The sequence below is a fragment of the Globicephala melas genome, chromosome 7, assembly GCF_963455315.2.
Source record: "Globicephala melas chromosome 7, mGloMel1.2, whole genome shotgun sequence".
In the NCBI taxonomy this organism is placed as follows: Eukaryota; Metazoa; Chordata; class Mammalia; order Artiodactyla; family Delphinidae; genus Globicephala; species Globicephala melas.
In genome coordinates, this window is record NC_083320.1 from 58206598 (window position 1) to 58225793 (window position 19196).

General features: G+C 36.6%; 2 protein-coding genes across 2 annotated transcripts in view; one reads left to right on the forward strand and one right to left on the reverse strand.

Annotated features, from left to right (window-relative positions):
- Positions 1-5381, reverse strand: part of SCRN3 (secernin 3) — a 36906-nt gene extending 31525 nt beyond the window's left edge. The window contains exons 1-4 of the mRNA XM_030851720.2: positions 5289-5381; positions 3253-3422; positions 808-989; positions 31-230 (exon numbers count right to left, since the gene is read on the reverse strand). Coding sequence (XP_030707580.1) covers positions 31-230; positions 808-989; positions 3253-3411 — 541 coding nt within the window. The 5' untranslated portion in view covers positions 3412-3422; positions 5289-5381. The remainder of the gene's footprint in view (positions 1-30; positions 231-807; positions 990-3252; positions 3423-5288) is intronic.
- A 3-nt stretch (positions 5382-5384) lies between these two features.
- The window catches only part of CIR1 (corepressor interacting with RBPJ, CIR1), a 40259-nt gene continuing 26447 nt past the window's right edge, over positions 5385-19196 (forward strand). The window contains exons 1-6 of the mRNA XM_070045956.1: positions 5385-5554; positions 9872-9966; positions 15044-15117; positions 15916-15926; positions 16014-16078; positions 16454-16502. Of these exons, the coding sequence (XP_069902057.1) occupies positions 5483-5554; positions 9872-9966; positions 15044-15117; positions 15916-15926; positions 16014-16078; positions 16454-16502 (366 nt within the window). The 5' untranslated portion in view covers positions 5385-5482. The remainder of the gene's footprint in view (positions 5555-9871; positions 9967-15043; positions 15118-15915; positions 15927-16013; positions 16079-16453; positions 16503-19196) is intronic.

Genomic DNA, 19196 nt, shown 5'->3' on the forward strand with positions numbered 1-19196 from the left:
ACAAATTAAATCATGAAAAGTTGTCCATACCTTGTACTTTTTCTGCTGCCCAGTACTTCCCTGCAGTCTCCAGAACCCAGGCCTCATTCCTATCAGCTATCAGGAAACTGTTGTGATAGCTAAATACCATCTTGCCCTCTGAACAATTTCCACCCTGGCCATACTTTTCTAATAAATCAACAATGACATTGAGGGCTTTTTCAGCTGTATCAGCTCTTTCAAGACCAAGTCTAAAATAAAAATATTAAAGTTCTCAGATTAAAATAAATTTCCATTATGTTTCTTAAATAATTTCATGCACATGAGATTTTGTGTTTATATTCCAAGTAAAAATCCTTTCAAGTTAACAGATACACTGAAATCCAACTTCTAAACTATTCCTTGTGAAGTAGTGAAGTCAGTTTGGAATCATGAAAACAAAGATCTGGAGTCAAAAAGATCATCGTTTAAATTCCAACTTGGTAGTTTCATGGCAAATCACTTTATCTCAGAACCTTAGGTATCTCATCTGTAAAATTAGGATAATAATAATACCCCACAAGGTGACTGTGAGAATTAGTTACAGTCTGATAAAGTAAGTTAGGTACTTCCAATGAATCATAATTTTCAACTCCTTCCCTTCTCCTAATTAATGATATTTGAGAGTCTTGAAATTTAATGCCTGTATTCTGAAGCATTTTTAACACAAACTAAAGCATCAAAGTCCAAAAAATGAAAAAAAAGGGAAGATAAAAACATGTTAAGAGTTAACAACAAATTTTAAATTTAGACAAGTTCTACAGTGCAAAAATATAACAAAAAAATAACCTGACAAGGTCCATGCCCAGTAGTGCCTCTTCATCACAAACTTCTTCTCTTCCCCATACAGCTTCATTCCCAATGCAAACTCCATGCTCATTGGCTCCCATTTCTGCCCCCCATAACCAAGCTGGGCGACTAAGGACAACAGCATATGTTTCAGGAACTTGATCAATTTCTATGTAAGTACACTGTAGAGAAAGTCATAACAATAACAATAAAACCAAAAAAGAAAAGTTATCAAAGTCTAGAATCTTAAAATCCATCAGAAGACATGACGATTATGAAAAAGATTATAACTAAATTGAAAATTTCAATAATAGAGGCATTACACTTAAAACATTGTCCCTAGAGCATTTATTCATTCAGATATTTGCTAAGCATCTCCTACGATAAAACACTGCTAAGAGATATATTGGTTTCAAAGATGAATCAGATGCAGATCTTGCTGTCAAGAAACTAAGACTTCTACATTACCTAAGATACAATGAAATATAAAGTATAAAGACTATGAAGAAAAGTGAAGATGGGGTGCTAATGGAAGCTCAGGAAAGGGATAGTTTCTAGCTGTGGAATCTTGAAACATTTTGTTTTGTTTTGTTTTGTTTTGTTGCGGTACGCGGGCCTCTCACTGTTGTGGCCTCTCCCGTTGCGGAGCGCAGGCTCAGCGGCCATGGCTCACGGGCCTAGCTGCTCCGCGGAATGTGGGATCTTCCCGGACCGGGGCACGAACCCGTGTCCCCTGCATCGGCAGGCGGACTCTCAACCACTGCGCCACCAGGGAAGCTGGAATCTTGAAACATTTTGTAGAGAAAGATGTATCTGAGTTGAAGTGTAAGGAAACATCTCAAACTCAATGTCCAGTGTTTCTTGATTGGTGATGTAAGTTCCATATGGTAGCCCTTAAATATATAGATGCCCATGTCACATGTGGGAATCATCGAGTATATCCACAGCAGTGAAAAGAATAAGAACCACTGGCTTAGAGGATAGGTGAGACTTAAATATGAAGAGATAAAATACAAATGGATCCAAGGGACTTTCCTGGTGGCGCAGTGTATAAGACTCCATGTTCCCAGTGCAGGGGGCCTGGGTTTGATCCCTGGTCAGGGAACTAGATCCCACATGCATGCCACAACTAAGAGTTCACACGCCACAACTAAGGCGCCCACGTGCCTCAACTAAGGAGCTGTTGAGCTGCAACTAAGGAGCCTGCCTACCGCAACTAAGACCTGGTGCAACCAAATAAATAAAAAATAATAAAAAAAAGAAATGGACCCAAGATGAATAAATAATCTCAGCAAAAGAAAAAAACTGGCCTAGTAAAGTCAGCCCTCCACACACACAGGTTCCACGTCCACAGATTCAACCAAACACAGATTGAAACTATTCAGGAAAAGAAAAAACATTCCAGAAAGTTCCAAAAAGCAAAACTTGAATTTGACATTTGCTGGCAACTATTTAGACAGCATTTACATTGTATTTACAACTATTTACATACCATTCACATTGTACTATAAATAATCTAGAGATAATTTAAAGTTTACGGGAGGATGTGCATAGGTTATATGCATTTATATGCTATTTTATATAAGGGACTTAAGCATCAAAGGATTTTGATATCCTAGGGGCTCCTGGAACCAATCCCCCACAGATGTGGAGAAACAACTGTATACATAAAATGTCTAATATTTAATATATTTTTGTATTAGAATATCAATAAAATGGAATCTAAAAACTATATAACTTAGGAATAAAAGCATAGTATGAAATTTTTACTTTAAGTTCCATGCTAAATGGATTTTTTAAATAAAAAATTTAAAGGGTCCTTTAATTGACCTGTATACTATCAAGTGACTGCATAAAGTGTATAGTGTTGATAGTGTTACCACTGGATCCAAAAACCTTTTTCGATGATAAAACTGTTACTTCCAGAGTCTGGAATGATTTTTCCTATTCTACACCAATCAAAATCCTTTTTGCCCATCAAACTCCAGCTGAAAGCCCAACTCCTGGTGAAGCCTTCCTTAATTCCTAGTCTGAATTACTTGCTTCTCCACTGATGTCACAACTTGTTGCCCTTACTTAAATTTAGCATTTAAACCATCCTTTTTTACAATGCGGTTAGTTACATACACATCCTATTCCTCTACTAGACTGTAAGCTCCTGGAAGACAGAACTAGTCTTGACAGCAGGCTTTGCCCTATTCGACGTGCTTGCATATGGTAAGCATTCAAATATCTGATCAAAGAATTAACAATTCTTATTATTGTTATTTCAGTTTCCTCCAAATCATTGAAATTAAAGACCAGAAGTCTAGTTCTGATTCAAATTATTTTTCAAATTAAAATTTTAACTTCTATAGCCTCTGCCAAATGGCTAATGATTTTTAAAAACCTGTTTATGATATTTTTAAAGAAAAATATTGCTAACAAAACATGCATTTCACCTACCTTAAGATGTTCCTTCAGATTGTCATGAACTGCAGCAGGAAAATAAACTACCTCCTGTACTTCATCACAGGGTCTATCTGAATTTTTTCCAAAAATAATCCTGTTATTAACTGTTGCTGGAGGTAGTGCCACAAAAGTGTCACAGGAACAAGGTTCCATTTTTTTTTAAACTAAAAATCATATGGAAGATTCAAAATAAAAAGAGAAAAGCATTTTTAGTATATACAAAACAAAGAGTTTTACTTGATGACCAGGGAATATTACTGCCATATCTAACATAGGATATTCATTAAAGTTTCAAATTTCGTATCAGTGAGAAAATGACTTGAGAATGAATCTAGTACTACAAGATTTAGTAAGAAAATAGGAATGACAAGTACCTTCTTCTAGTCTATAGGTCAAATTTAGTCTCTAAGCTCTTTCTCTCCTGAAGTCTTCCTTGAATCTCCTTTCACTATTTCCATATTTGGGAACACCTGTACCTAGCTCTACTGTTATAAAGACTATATTTGTGTATATATGTCTTCTTAGTGGACAGTGAGATCCTTGAGAGCTGAGAGTATGTCTTATTAATCTTTGTATTCTCATCACTGGCACTTATAGAAAAGTCACAGTATTATATACCCAGTGTTTCCTCAAAGATGGGAAGACAGGGTCTCTTTTGAACTGGTTACAATACTAATAAGACTGAAATTTTGAAACAGACTCACTGAATCAGACAAATACAAAAACATGTCAATAAAATTCCAAATTGTTGTTATTTCCAGGAAGACGTTCACATTCAACTTGTGAATCCTTATTGTATAATTTAATATCAAGATCATGTCTTCATTTGTAATTTGGAAAATCTTAAATCCTCAATTTAGTCGAATTTGTTTGCTTCCAGAATGGCACATTGTTTTAGAGTTTCAGATTTAAATGTAATAAATGATTCATTCAAAAGAAAACAAAATGACTCAAGTAAGAAAGAAACAACTTCAGCCTGAAACACCTAAGGGTTTTTCTATTTTCCTCAATGATGGAAAAAGAGCGGTCACCATTGCTTCTGTTCTTTTCCGTGTGAATTTCAACCTTTATATCCTAGATCGCCTTCTATTTGTGTTCCAAAACTAATTCCACCACTACCTAACTTTGGCAGGCTATTTAATCTCTAAGTCTCCTGCCTCATCGGTAAATATCTTGGGGGCTGTTAGGAGAATTTAATAAGACAGTGTGTAAACCGTTTTTCAGTTCTTAGAACATACCACTTAAAGCTGTTATTATTATTCATCAGAAGAGTCAATTTCTTACAAAAGGCTTATTCTTGACATCACGCTCACCCCCTCCCGCGAGAGGATTTGGTTGGTGGATCCCCTACAGCCACGTCCACTCAAAACCGTGAAGAGCCATCAAGCTTCACTAGGTGATCTAAGCTAACTGCGGTAATAAGGAAAGCTAAGGAAACATGCCACCTAGTTAGTAAGACACCCACCCCATTTAGGAGGGGAAGCCTTGAGAGCCTTTACTAACTCCTAAAATGTATTCGTCATTTAACAAATGTTCATAAATATCTTTCTGCACCAGGCACCGTACTGGTAACAAAATAGAGTCCTCGCTCCTTTGGAGTTGACATTCTACTTTATATGTTTTAGTTCACCAAGCGGTTTCAGAAACATCACATCGTTTGATCCTCACAAACGTGCTACAGTTAGGGCAAGAATTTGTAACACAGATGTAACACAGATGGAAAAAGTTGGTTTAGAAAAGTTTATGCAACTCGAAATGGAGTTCACAGAGTAAAGGGCTCGGACTTCAAGCACCTCCTTGCAGAAAAGCCGCCACCCAGCCCGCACTCCTCACCCAAACTGACTGCACCCAAACTGCAGCCCGCGCCGCGGCCCGGACCCCTCCCAGGAGCCCCTCCCTGCAGCCCCCCCCCCCAGGAGCCCCTCCCAGCAGCCGCTCCCAGGAGCCCCTCGGCGCCGTCGCGCCGCAGTTCCCGACTTCCCGCTTCCAACAACTACTATGCTCGCCCCACCCCCGTGCACGCCCCTCACCTGGCCTCCGAGGGGCCCAAAGTGAAAGGAGGAAGGGGCGAACAGGGAGCACCACAGGCGCTAATTGCCGGAAGCTGTCCCTTTTGACCCCGGAAGTTCCCTCTGCCACGGGAGGCGCAGTTCCGGTTAGGCAGCCGAGTTTGTTTACGCTGCTCTCAGATCTAGCGGCTGCCTTCCCCAGCTCAGGCTCCAAAATGGGAAAATCCTTCGCCAATTTCATGTGCAAGAAGGACTTTCATCCTGCCTCCAAATCCAACATCAAGAAAGTGAGTACGGGGAGCAGGCCCTTGGCGCCTGGGTTCCCAGGGGTTCCTGGAGGTGAGAGTGGTGGAGTCTCTGGGATCCCTGGGACAGTCGCCTCTTCTCCATGCCTAAAGCCCTGGCGTTCTCGTCCCTTCTCCGCTGGCCCTCGTTTATTCTGTTGTACATCAGCCAGGAGACGGGCGGCTCTGTGTGCTCTTTCGGTTTTGTCAGCTAGAATGTAAATCTTTAAGATATGAAGACCGATAACCGGCTTCCTCATAACTTCCCGCAGCAGATTCTGATGTTGACTTTTCGAATCCCAGAGATCACGGCTTCTGAGCTCTGCTGTCCTGTACAAAGAAGACTCCCTGTCTATTTAAGATAGATCTTAAAAGGGAAATAAAGCCACACCTTGCTTACTCTTTTTATCCCACTTGATCATGTACCGTCTGTCTGGTGACCTCATTGAACTTTGGCTTTTTAAATAACCACTTACAGGTCTACTATGTCCAGTACAGAAAAACTGAGTTGAGTATTATAGTAGTGGAAAGCAGAATGGTGAGGCAGGAGGAGTATGAGCATTGAAACCAGACCTAGATTCTATTTTTCCAGCACAGTCACTTTTAGCCCTGAGACCTTACACAAAATATTTAATGTCCCTGATCCTCAGTGTCCTAATCTATAAGTTAAGAATGATTAGTATCAGTTGCCTTGACTTGTGAAAATTGTTTTGAGGACTAAATAAGATGGTGTAGGTAGACTTTGAAATAAGTACCACCACCTAGCACTCTGCCCAACACATAGAGTGAGTGCTCAATAAAATGTTAATTGCCCCTACACACACCCTTATCCTTAGCCTGCTCCTAAAATACAGGTGGTAACAAGAGTTTCATCCCTGGCCCATGTCTTGCTTACTCTGTATGCTTTCCCAAACAATCACAGCCAATTTTATAGTTTTAACCACCCCTTATTTACTCCTGACTCTCAAATGTACAGTGCGAGATCTTTCCCCTTAGCTGGAGGCACCTGAAGACAGCTATATACTAGCCAGTTTCATCTTGATATCCTACAGGCATCTCAAACTCAGCATATTTGAAATGGAACTTACCTTTTATCCTAAATCTGCTCTTCTTTTTATACTTCCTGTTCTTATATCAGTAGGAAATACAGGTAGTAACACAACCCTTCATCCAGTCACCCAGGCCAGAGACTCAGGATTCGTCCTTTCCCATCACTCCTTTATCTTGTCAGCTAATAAATTCTATTGGTCTTACCTCTCAGATATCTGTTGAATCCATCTCTCCTCCTTGTCACTACTGCCTGTATCTTAGCTTAGACCCTCATCATCTTTCACCTAAACAGTTATATTTCCTAACTGGTTTTTCTGCTGCCAGTCTTGACCCCTCTCAAATCCATTCTCTACCCATCTAGCCATCAGAATAATTATTTTTTTATTTAGCAATTTTATTGAGGTATAATTCACAAACCATACAATCACCCATTTAAAGTGTACAATTCAGTAGTTTTCAGTATATTTATGAATTTTATCATCACCACAAAAGTTCTAAAAGATTTTCATCACGCCCCCCCAAACCCATATCTATTAACAGTCACTCCCCATTTGTCCTTAATCCTTCCCCCTCCCCAGCCCTAGTCAACCACTAATCTGCTTTTTGTTTCTGTGGATTTGCCTATTCTCGACATTTCATATAAATGGAATCATGCAATATGTTATTTTTTTGTGACTGCCTTCTTTCACTTAGCGTAATGTTTCAGAGTTCATGTTGTAGAATGTATCAGTATTACATTCCTTTTTATTGCTGAATAATTCCATTATATGGATATAGCACATTTTATTTATCCATCATTTGATGAATATTTGGGTGTTTCCATAGAGTAGTCATTTTAGAGCACAACTCTGATTTCTTCTAGCTCCTTATTAAAATACTACAGGATTAAGTCCAGGTAACCAGGCTCCAGTTTATTTTTCCTTCTTCATGCCTTACTGCTATTCTCCCACCATAGATTTTATACTCCGGTAAAATTAAGCTACTTAATTCCTGTTTTACACTTCTGGATCTTTGTCTGAGTTGTTCCCTCTGCTGATAATATCTTACCCTGTTTTTCCCTTGGCAAAATTTTGATCCGCTTCAAAATCCTGTTTAACATGTATGAAGCTACTTGTGTAACAGGGTTATTTATTGCAGCTGAGTTTGTAATAGTAAAAGATTGGAAATTTCTTAATGCCCATCAGTACAGCAGGAGATTGGTTAAATGAATGGTGGTGTAGCCCCACAAAAGAATGATATTCTTCAGCACCCCATCCCCCAGGAAACAAGAAAGCATTTTGTTTACTGATCTGGGAATGATCTTCATGGTATAGAATTTTATTTTATACATATTTGTGTACAGCATATTGTATATATATGCTGTATATGTTACCATTTATGAAAAGAGTGACCAAAAAATGCATGTGTGTATATTATATTATGTATATTATGTGTATGTCCATGTGAACATCTTTGGAAAGATATACAAAACAGGAATAATATTGGCTACCTGTGAATATAGTTACTTCATTTAAAAAATAAAGAACTTCTAAAAACCAAAACTTGGCTATAAAGCATTCCATTATACCAGCCTTCTTCCTTGCCCCCTAGAACACTGTCTTGTTCTATTTCTTCATGTTGAACATACTCTGTTCCAAATATCAATTTTTATTGTTACTATTTTTTTTCCCAGCTGAGGATTTATTGGCGTAAATGCAACCATATAAAAACATAAGTTATGAAAAACACAGTCACCATATACCCCCCTCCCCTGCCCTCAGCCCAGGCCCAAATATTGTTACTGTTTATTTACACAATTCCTGTCTTTTTTATTATGAAATATCTTAAACATACAGAAAAGTTAGTATGATTTTCTATTAGCAGATTCTGAGCATTTTGTAAGCAAGAATATGTTTTACTACTTTTTATTCTAGTTCATCATAAATATTCATGTATTTAAGCTCTTGAGCAATTGAGACTAGTAAAATAACTTTGTAAAATCTAAAGCTTTAAATAAATGGTAGTTATTGTTAGAATATGTTAATCATTAGAATGTTATTATTAATGTATTATTTGACCAGGCAATGACACCTTGCAATTTTCTATTGCAACTGTTTGCATTTTGAGCTACAGTGAAAATTCCAAACATGTGCCTTTTACTGCCCATCCCAAGTGTAGACTTTTCTTCTACTATAACATTACATTGGTAATGTTATGTTGGTTATGGCATGTATATTATGTCATGAAGGCAGTGGAAGAAACTTTCAGAAACTTATACCAAAAGAAATTTCTGGTATATCTGTCCCTGAAGGGTTCTCTTTTCATTGCTATTTTTGCTTTTATCTCCATATTAATCTCAGATTGTGGTGCCCATAGAAGCTTCCTATCTGAGCACTATTAAATACTGATAACTACTGTTTTGCATCTAAAATTGAATAATGGCAGTCTTGTCCCCCATCCTTCTCCCCGCACTTACCTGCCCCCACCTACATTTAATAATTATAATTTTATCAGTGTAAATATTTTTCCTTGAATTTACCTTCTAAAACTTAGCTTGTTGGGAGAGAAAGTTTTGCCTTGCTGTTTATGTTGAATGGTTATCAAACATTTTGTCCTTTACTTTATAGGAGGTGGGAAGTCACTGATACCTTTTAAACCTGGAAGTAACATGATTAAATATCCTGCATAAGTTGTGTGGGCTTTTTACCGTCACCACTTCTACGATTCTGAGAATTTCACACAGGGACACATTCAGCCTGTGGTGGTGGTGCCCTTGAGCAACTGCAGGACGTCAGATGCATCTCTTTGATTCCTCTCTTGTCTCTTCTCTTTTTTCTACAACTACCTTTCATCTCCTTTCCTTTTTTTCTCCTATTTGTCTTCCATTTCTCCTCTCTTGGGGTGTCAGTGACACCCACTGGCATCCATGGGCACCATTTAACCTTACTGGTTGTGCCCTGTATGTTTTTTGGACTAGACATATTCCATGTAGAGAGATGGTTGTTCTCATCTCTGAAACAACAACAGAGGGATTGAATGCAAGAAGCATTTGTACCCCAAGTGCTCAGCGTGGTTATCAAGTTTGACATTTTTGCCTGAAAGTTTAGCTGTTTTGAATGATTATATTTAAGGACTTATATAAAAGCACAAATCAGATTTTCAACTGTTGTTTTGTGATAATGACATTATGACCAAAATAGATGATGTTGTAAACTATATACAATAGCATTTTATATTTTATTATAAAAGAGAGCAAACTTCCTACTTAAGTTTTGTACTTTACTAATTTAGGTATGGATGGCAGAACAGAAAATATCATATGATAAGAAGAAACAAGAAGAATTAATGCAACAATATCTTAAAGAACAAGAATCATATGATAATAGGTAAGAAATTCCACTATGCTGGTGTTTTCAGAATAGTCAATTGCATGAGAATATCCTTTACTGAATCATATATTAAATTAGCTTTATTGAATTGAATGCCCCAATGATAGGATTGTATTCCCTGTGAACTGTCTTTACTCTTATATTGATAGATGGGCACTTTTTCCAACCTTACCCATAATTCACATAAAATATTGATTGATGTGACTCCACATACAGTTTATAGAGAAGTTCCAACTTATACAAAACTTAGAAGAAAAATAAATGTCTATACTTGAACTACTGAGGCCTCTTACAAAGATATTTCCTCAACATACACTGAAATGAAAAGGTGCACAGGACAGCTTCAAGAAGTAAATTGAAGTGTCTCTACTTGACCTGCATGTCATTGTTCTGTTAATGGCAGGATCAGAGCTAGAGTTCTTCATTGTTTTACTACGGTACAGTACCTGCCCTTTAGCTATTGTCATTTATGTTTGTATTTGCAGGTCTAACACTGAAGCTGATTTCTCTTGGTTAATCAAGCAAATGAATAGTGGTGCTTTAGTTAGATAGGTCATATTTTCTCTTCCACTCAGTCATATATTTCATCAAAACATGGAACTTAAGCGAAGTAATACTAAACTATTACTAAATACTCTCTTTAAAATATAGTATATCAAGAGCAAAATTAAAGAAATAAAATGTTTAGTTTAATTAAGTACTTTTCTCACTAATTTATTTAATCTTATTAACTTTTATTGAGTGCCTACTTCATGTATGACAACAAATGGTATTGTAGTGGCCTATAAAATTGTGATGCATAGTTTCTCTCTACCCCCAAGAAAATCTAATAAGGGATATGTACATACATATAGTTCAAGGCTGAAGGTAATAACTGATTGAAAACACACTTTATAAAAACTGTGGCATGCTAGCATAAGAAAATAATTACATTTGGCATAACAAGACTTCATAAAAGAGGTGACATTTAAGCTGAACTGTGAAGAATGGTAAGGATTTAGATCTTTGGTTCTCAACTGAGGGCCATTATTGCCCCTAGGAGACATGTGGCAATGTTTGGACACATTTTTTTTAATTTAAAAGAAATATTTATTTTGGCCACATCAGGTCTTAGTTGCGGCATGCAGGATCTTCACTGTAGCATGTGGAATCTTTCGTTCCGGCGTGTGGGCTCTAGAGCATGCAGACTCAGTAGTTGCAGCTCGCCAGCTCTCTAGTTGTGGTGCACGGGGTTTAGAGCACACAGGTTTAGTTGCCCTGTGGCATGTGGGATCTTAGTTCCCCGACCAGGGATAGAACCTGTGTCCCCTGCTTTGGAAGGCGTATTCTTAATTACTGGACTTCCAGGGAAGTCCCTGGACACATTTTTTGATTGTCACAACTCAGGGGTTGGGTGATAACAGCACCTAGTGGGTAGATTCTAGGGATGCTGTAAAACAGCCTACAGTGCACTCAAAGAATGATCAAGTCCAAAATGTCAGTAGCACTACCATTGAGAGACTGTGATTAACATATAGTAAAAGCTTATTAAAGATGATCACGGTGGGAAGATGGAGAGGATGTTCAGGAAACAGCCAATATAGTTGAGTTACACCAATGAAGAGATAGTGGAGGTGGAAATACTTGAAGCTATGCACATATCCTTAACTTTGCCCACTGATGTCAGTATTCATTGATAGATCTTGCCTGCATCAGTTATTACTGTGGTATTCTAATAGTGATTTTCTATTTCAGTCCCTATACATTGTTTAATTTGAATTCTTCTGGAAAGAGGATTTTTCCTTTTCCCTCACTTATTTATTTAATCATTTATTCCTATCAGCCTGGACTCAGATATTTATTTAATCGGTTATAATCTAATACTCTTATTTATTTTTTTGCTCAAATTGTTCCAGTTTTGGCCTTTGCCTGCTCTGTCAGCTTGACTCCTATGTCCATTTAACATGCCCCATCCTTTTTTAAAAAAAAAAAAAAAAGTTCTTCCTGGCACTACAGGATCATCAAAAATTTGTCTTTTATTTTTCCCTGCTCCAGCATTGGAGCAGTTTTATTGGTTCTTTTTATTGAAGAAAGATATTTACATACCAGGATCTGGACACTAGGTGTGTTCATTGCTTTTAGGTTTGTTTGTTTGAATTTATGAGTATATAAAAGCAAATTTATGAGTATTTGGAGTGATTTGCTACATTTTTCTTTTTTTTCTCATTCAAAAGTATTGTCCTTGATAGCCAGTTCTGTTCCTTAGTACTCTGTTTTTTTCCCTTTTAAGTTTTTAACTGTCCTAGATGTTTCTTAATGTTTGTGGATATTGATCCCTATGTACATTTTTTTAAAGATGACAATCACATTTATTATTCTGACTGGACAAATAAAAGGATGCCCAAAAATCTGTACATTTCACTCAGCTTAGAGTCAACAGCAAAAAAAAAAAAAGAATCTGTACAGGTTTTTAGTTGAAGTTAAAACAGAAATGCCAATATCATAGCTTTTCCTTTTATTTTGTATACCTGTTGAGTTTTGCACAAAATGAAATTGATATTCCAGTTTTGATTTTGTTATTTTTGTTTCAATATAAATGAAATGCTTTTTCAGGGGTGGGAATATATAAAACAAAATTTGCCATTTTTAAGTGTGCAGTTCAGTGGCGTTAATTACATTCACAGTGTTGGTACCATTACCACTGTCTATTTCCAAAATTTTTTTCATTACCCCAAATAGAAACTCTATACCCATTAAACAATAACTCCATTCCCCCTCCCTCCAGCCCCTGGTAAACACTATTCTTCTTTCTGTCTCTATGAATTTGCCTATTCTAGGTATACCATATAAGTGGAATTACACAGTATTTGTCCTTTTGTGTCTGGCGTACTTCACTTAGTATAACATGTTCAAGATTCATCCATATTGTAGCATGTATCACAGCTCATTCCTTTTTATGGCCAAATAACATTCCATTGTATGTGTATACCACAGTTGGTCTACCCATTCATCCATCAGTGGACACTTGAATTGCTTCTACCATTTGGCTGTTTTGAATAATGTTGCTATAAACGTTGGCATACACATATTGTTCAGCTCCCTATTTTCAGTTCCTTTGGGTATTACCTAGGAGTAGAATTGCTGGATCATCTGGTAATTCTGTGTTTGGCTGTTGAAGAACCACGCAACAGTTTTCCATAGGGACTGTACCATTTTACATTCCCACCAGCAATGCAGTTTTTCTACAACCTTGCCAACATTTGTTATTTTCCTTCTTTTTTTTTCTTTTGATAATAGGCATCCTAATGACTACAACATGATATCTCATGGTTTTAATTTACATTTCCCTAATAACTAGTGATGTTGAGCTTTTCACGTGGTCCATTTTTTTAAATGGTGTTAATTTAATATAAAATATAATTTATATACTTTAAAGTATATGTTGGTTTTAAGTGTATTTATAGAATTTGGAGCCATCACCATAATTCATTTCAGAACATTTTCATCATCCGAAAAAGAAATCTTGTACCCATTAGCAGTCACTCCCCATTTCCAGACCCTGTGCCCCCTAATACCTCTCAGCTCTAAGTAACCACTAATTTATTTGTCTCTATATATTCACCTATTCTGGAAATGTCATGTAAATGGGATCATACAATATGTGGTCTTTTGCGATTGGCTTCTTTCATTTAATATAATTATGTAAAATTTTAAAATTAAAAAATTTTAAATGTATTTTTAAAAACATTTTTTTCACTGTTTTTGAAGTTCATCCATGTTGTAGCATGTGTCAGTAGTTCATTCCCTTTTATCGCTGAATAATATCCAACTGTATAGAGGTAGATCCTGTCATCCTTTTGCCCTCTTTTTCTTTTACAATTCTTTGTAAACACCAGTGGGAATAAGAAGTGAGGAACTATAATCATGTAGGCTATCCTTTGTGATAGCCTTTTCCAAATAAGAGGAAATTCTGTTCACTCTTTAGCCTTCTTCTTTATAATCAGTACTTTACTTGGATCTTATGAATTAAAGCTTTAACTTGACCGTTGATTCAATTTGTAGCAGAGCTTTTTTTCTAAAAAGCACAGCATATCTCTCTAAACAGAACCCAAACAGGGAACTTTTGGTGTTAAAACAGAAATGATAAAAAAGAAAATGAGGGGCTTCCCTGGTGGCGCAGTGGTTAAGAATCCACCTGCCAATGCAGGGGACATGGTTTCGAGCCCTGGTCTGGGAAGGTCCCACATGCCACAGAGCAACTAAGCCCGTGCACCACAACTACTGAGCCTGCACTCTAGAGCCTGTGAGCCACAACTGCTGAAGCCCACGTGCCTAGAGCCCGTGCTCCTCAACAAGAGAAGCCACAGCAGCGAGAAGCCCGCGCACCGCAACGAAGAGTAGCCCCCACTCACTGCAACTGGAGAAAGCCCGCACGCAGCAGCGAAGACCCAATGCAGCCAAAATAAATAAACAAAATAAATTTATTAAAAAAAAAGAAAGAAAATGATTTTTAAGATGCAGCAGTCCATCATAGTAATTAACCTGTTGTAGATTATCTTTATTCTCTCTTCATTGGCCTCGCTAAAGAATTTGATTCTCTTATTGCCTTTGACTCTTTTAAGAATTAATTGGATTTGCCTTCCTAAAGAAATTCCAGAGAGACTCATTTTTCTAGAACTGTTTGATTCCTCACAATTAATGAAAAATGTTGGCACTATTTAACTTAATTCCAAATTTGTGTTGGCGTATAGGATTTCAAAGTTGTCCCTATTTCCACAGCATTTCAAAGTTTAAGAAAAGCATGTGAGGGGAAGCATGGCATTTTTTCCCTCATTTCAGTTGGGAGTGCCGGGATCTCTCAGGTAATGAGGAAGTCTCAGAATTTACAACTAGTTACTAAAGAGGCAGCACTGTTGGAATTTCCAGTCAGATATTTCAGATGTCATCTAATCAGTGGAGTAAACTTCTGGAACTTTATCTCTAATAAAAATATTTTATCCTAATTCCCTTAGGATTTAGGGGTATGGAGGGACAGTTTTTCTGTAATATTTTCCTCCTACAAAAAACTGCTAACTTTATGTCTTGTTTTATTTAGATTGCTTATGGGAGATGAACGTGTAAAGAATGGCCTTAATTTCATGTATGAGGCTCCACCAGGTGCTAAAAAAGGTACGTGGTCGTTTCCTTTTTTTAAGTCTTTGATGTGTTTGCAAGTAAAGATTGAGAACTGTTATGACAGACATTGTTTAGAAGTTGCTCTTCATCTTTTAAAATTGCTATTATTTTTGTAAAATAATTTTTTAAAATACTGCAATCAATACAGTAGAATAGGGCTTCCCTGGTGGCATAGTGGTTGAGAGTCCGCCTGCCGATGCAGGGGACACTGGTTCGTGCCCCGGTCCGGGAAGATCCCACATGCCACGGAACAGCTAGGCCCCTGAGCCGTGGCCGCTGAGCCTGTGCATCCAGAGCCTGTGCTCCGTAACGGGAGAGGCCACAACAGTCAGAGGCCCGTGTAGTGCCAAAAAAAAAAAAAAAATACAGTAGAATAAATACTAAAAATATTTGTCTAATCTAGTAATAATTTCATGACTTGTCCTTTGGGGAGGAAAATAATCTCAACATCACCAGAATTACATTTATTCTTTTATAATTTGTGTATTTAGTCCTTCTTACTGAGTATACTTGTAAATACAAAGCATAATATTCACTGTCAATGAAAAATATAAAAGTTCAAAGACTAGAAATAAATGTGCTTATTAAACACTATTTCTTATTCACTGTTTTTTATCCTTCAGTGATTTGAATTTTATCTTATGAAAGAAAAAAAGTCAAACTAATACATTCTTACAAGTTACAATTAAATACCGTGATATCATAGTGTCGTATATGATAGCAGACTTTTATGTTGACGTTTTTAACTTGACCTACCTTTTTTTCCTCCCATGTTTTTGATATGCAATCAAGAAAACAAAGAGGTAAAGTACTGTTTTCTATGTTTGGATTTATTTGCAATAGATTGTAATTTTATGGAAAAATTGAAAGACTTTAATGAATGTTTTTAGAAAGAAGAAACCGAAGGAGAGACTGAATACAAATTTGAATGGCAAAAAGGGGCCCCACGAGAAAAGTAAGAGCTGGTTTTCTTTTAAGATAAAATGTGTATCATTAAATTTAGATAATATCCCATCTTATGTTGCCTTTTTATTCATTAGAGAAAGCAACTAATGTGAAAAGTTATTTTTAATGATTTGTCTTATGCAACTCATTTGGTTGATTATAGTCTTTAGTTCTATTTTTATTTTTTTCATTTTTTTAAATCACAGATCATCAGACTGGATACTTAATAATGAAGTGGTGTTTGCAAATACTAAATAGATTTTATTGTTCTGTTTATTTATTGAAGTCGTACATTTCATAATTTACTCAGAACTATAAAACTATTTTTAGTTTAATTATTAAATTGTTCTTAATATTGAGTTTGTACATTTTCTCTCCTTAATAGATATGCCAAAGATGACATGAACATCAGAGATCAGCCCTTTGGTATTCAGGCAAGTGACACATATTTATACTGTAAGAATAAGGTTTTTTTATAAACACTTCTTTATACTGTTGTCCAAAAGGTATTTAAGCTGAAAAGGGGCTCTGTGGTTTCTATTTGTATCAGATAATAGAAGGACTAGGAGAGAAAATACTAAATATACTAAACTGATAAAAGATAGGATTCAAAGTTTTGTAGTAAGGGTTATAATGATAATGGTCTCTGTGGTTTTCAAGGAATTTGGAGAATTAGCTCAAGGTCAAAAAAATATATAAAACTGTCTGGAACCAGAACAAACTATCATCAGAGGGCCAGGTCCTTGTTATAAATAACATTTTTTTTGAACACCGCCTTACTTATTCATTTATATATTACTGCTCTATTGGCAGAGCTGAGTAGTTGCAACAGAGACCTTTGGCCCATAAACCCTATAATATTTGCTATCTGGCCCTTTACAGAAAAAGTATGCCAGCCCCTGGTTTAGGAAATTGAAACCTCAAAGGTTAATTTTTTCAAATGAGAGGATTTAACATTAAGCCATGAAATCATTCTTTTTTGGTATTTTACCATTTCTTTTTGGATGACAGTGTTTTATTTCCACAAAGTAACACACAAAAAGAAATAGGAGGGACTTCCCTGGTGGTCCAGTGGTTAAGAATCCGCCTTCCATGCAAGGATTCTTCAATATACGCAAATCAATCAGTGTGATACACCATATTAACAAATTGAAGGATAAAACCTATATGATAATCTCAATAGATGCAGAAAAAGCTTTAGACAAAATTCAACACCAATTTATGATAAAAACTCTCTACAAAGTAGGCATAGAGGGAACCTACCTCAACATAATAAAGGCCATATATGACAAACCCACAGCCAACATTGTTCTCAATGGTGAAAAACTGAAACCATTTCCACTAAGATCAGGAACAAGACAAGGTTGCCCACTCTCACCACTGTTATTCAACATAGCTTTGGAAGTTTTAGCCAAGAAATCAGAGAAGAAAAAGAAATAAAAGGAATCCAAATTGGAAAAGAAGAAATAAAACTGTCACTGTTTGCAGATGACATGATACTATACATAGAGAATCCTAAAGATGCTACCAGAAAACTACTAGAGCTAATCAATGAATTTGGTAAAGTAGCAGGATACAAAATTAATGCACAGAAATCTCTTGCATTCCTATACACTAATGATGAAAAATCTTAAAGAGTAATTAAGGAAACACTCCCATTTACCATTGCAATAAAAAGAATAAAATACCTAGGAATAAACCTACCTAAGGAGACAAAAGACCTGGATGCATAAAACTATAAGACACTGATGAAAGAAATTAAAGATGATACAAACAGATGGAGAGATATACTATGTTCTTGGATTGGAAGAATCAACATTGTGAAAATGAATCTACTACCCAAAGCAATCTACAGATTCAGTACAATCCCTATCAAACTACCAATGGCGTTTTTCACAGAAATAGAACAAAAAATTTCACAATTTGTATGGAAACAAAAAGACCCCAAATAGCCAAAGCAATCTTGAGAAAGAAAAATGGAGCTGGAGGAATCAGGCTTCCTGACTTCAGACTATGTGACAAAGCTACAGTAATCAAGACAGTATGCTACTGGCACAAAAACAGAAATATCGATCAATGGAACAGGATAGAAAGCCCAGAGATAAACCCATGCACCTATGGTCACCTTATCTTTGGTAAAGGAGGCAAGAACATACAGTGGAGAAAAGACAGCCTCTTCAATAAGTGGTGCTGGGAAAACTGGACAGCTACATGTAAAAGAATGAAATTAGAACGCCCCCTAACACCATACACAAAAATAAACTCAAAATGGATTAAAGACCTAAATGTAAGGCCAGACACTATAAAACTCTTAGAAGAAAACATAGGCAGGACACTCTATGACATAAATCACAGCAAGATCCTTTTTGACCCACCTCCAAGAGAAATGGAAATAAAAACAAAAATAAACAAATGGGACCTAATGAAACTTAAAAGCTTTTGCACAGCAAAGGAAACCATAAACAAGACGAGAAGATAACCCTCAGAATGGGAGAAAATATTTGCAAATGAAGCAACTGACAAAGGATTAATCTCCAAACTTTACAAGCAGGTCATGCAGCTCAGTATCAGAAAAACCAACAACCCAATCCAAAAATGGGCAGAAGACCTAAACAGACATTTCTCCAAAGAAGATATTTAGATTGCCAACAAACACATGAAAGAATGCTCAGCATCATTAATCATTAGAGAAATGCAAATCAAAACTACAATGAGATATCATCTCACACCAGTCAGAATGGCCATCATCAAAAAATCTACAAACAATAAATGCTGGAGAGGGTGTGGAGAAAAGGAAACACTCTTGCACTGCTGGTGGGAATGTGAATTGGTACAGCCACTATGGAGAAAAGTATGGAGGTTCCTTAAAAAACTACAAATAGAACTACCATATGACCCAGCAATCCCACTACTGGGCATATACCCTGAGAAAACCATAATTCAAAAAGAGTCATGTACCAAAATGTTTATTGCAGCTCTATGTACAATAGCCCGGAGATGGAAACAACCTAAGTGTCCATCATCAGATAAATGGATAAAGAAGATGTGGCACATATATACAATGGATATTACTCAGCCATAAAAAGAAACGAAATTGAACTATTTTTAATGAGGTGGATAGACCTAGA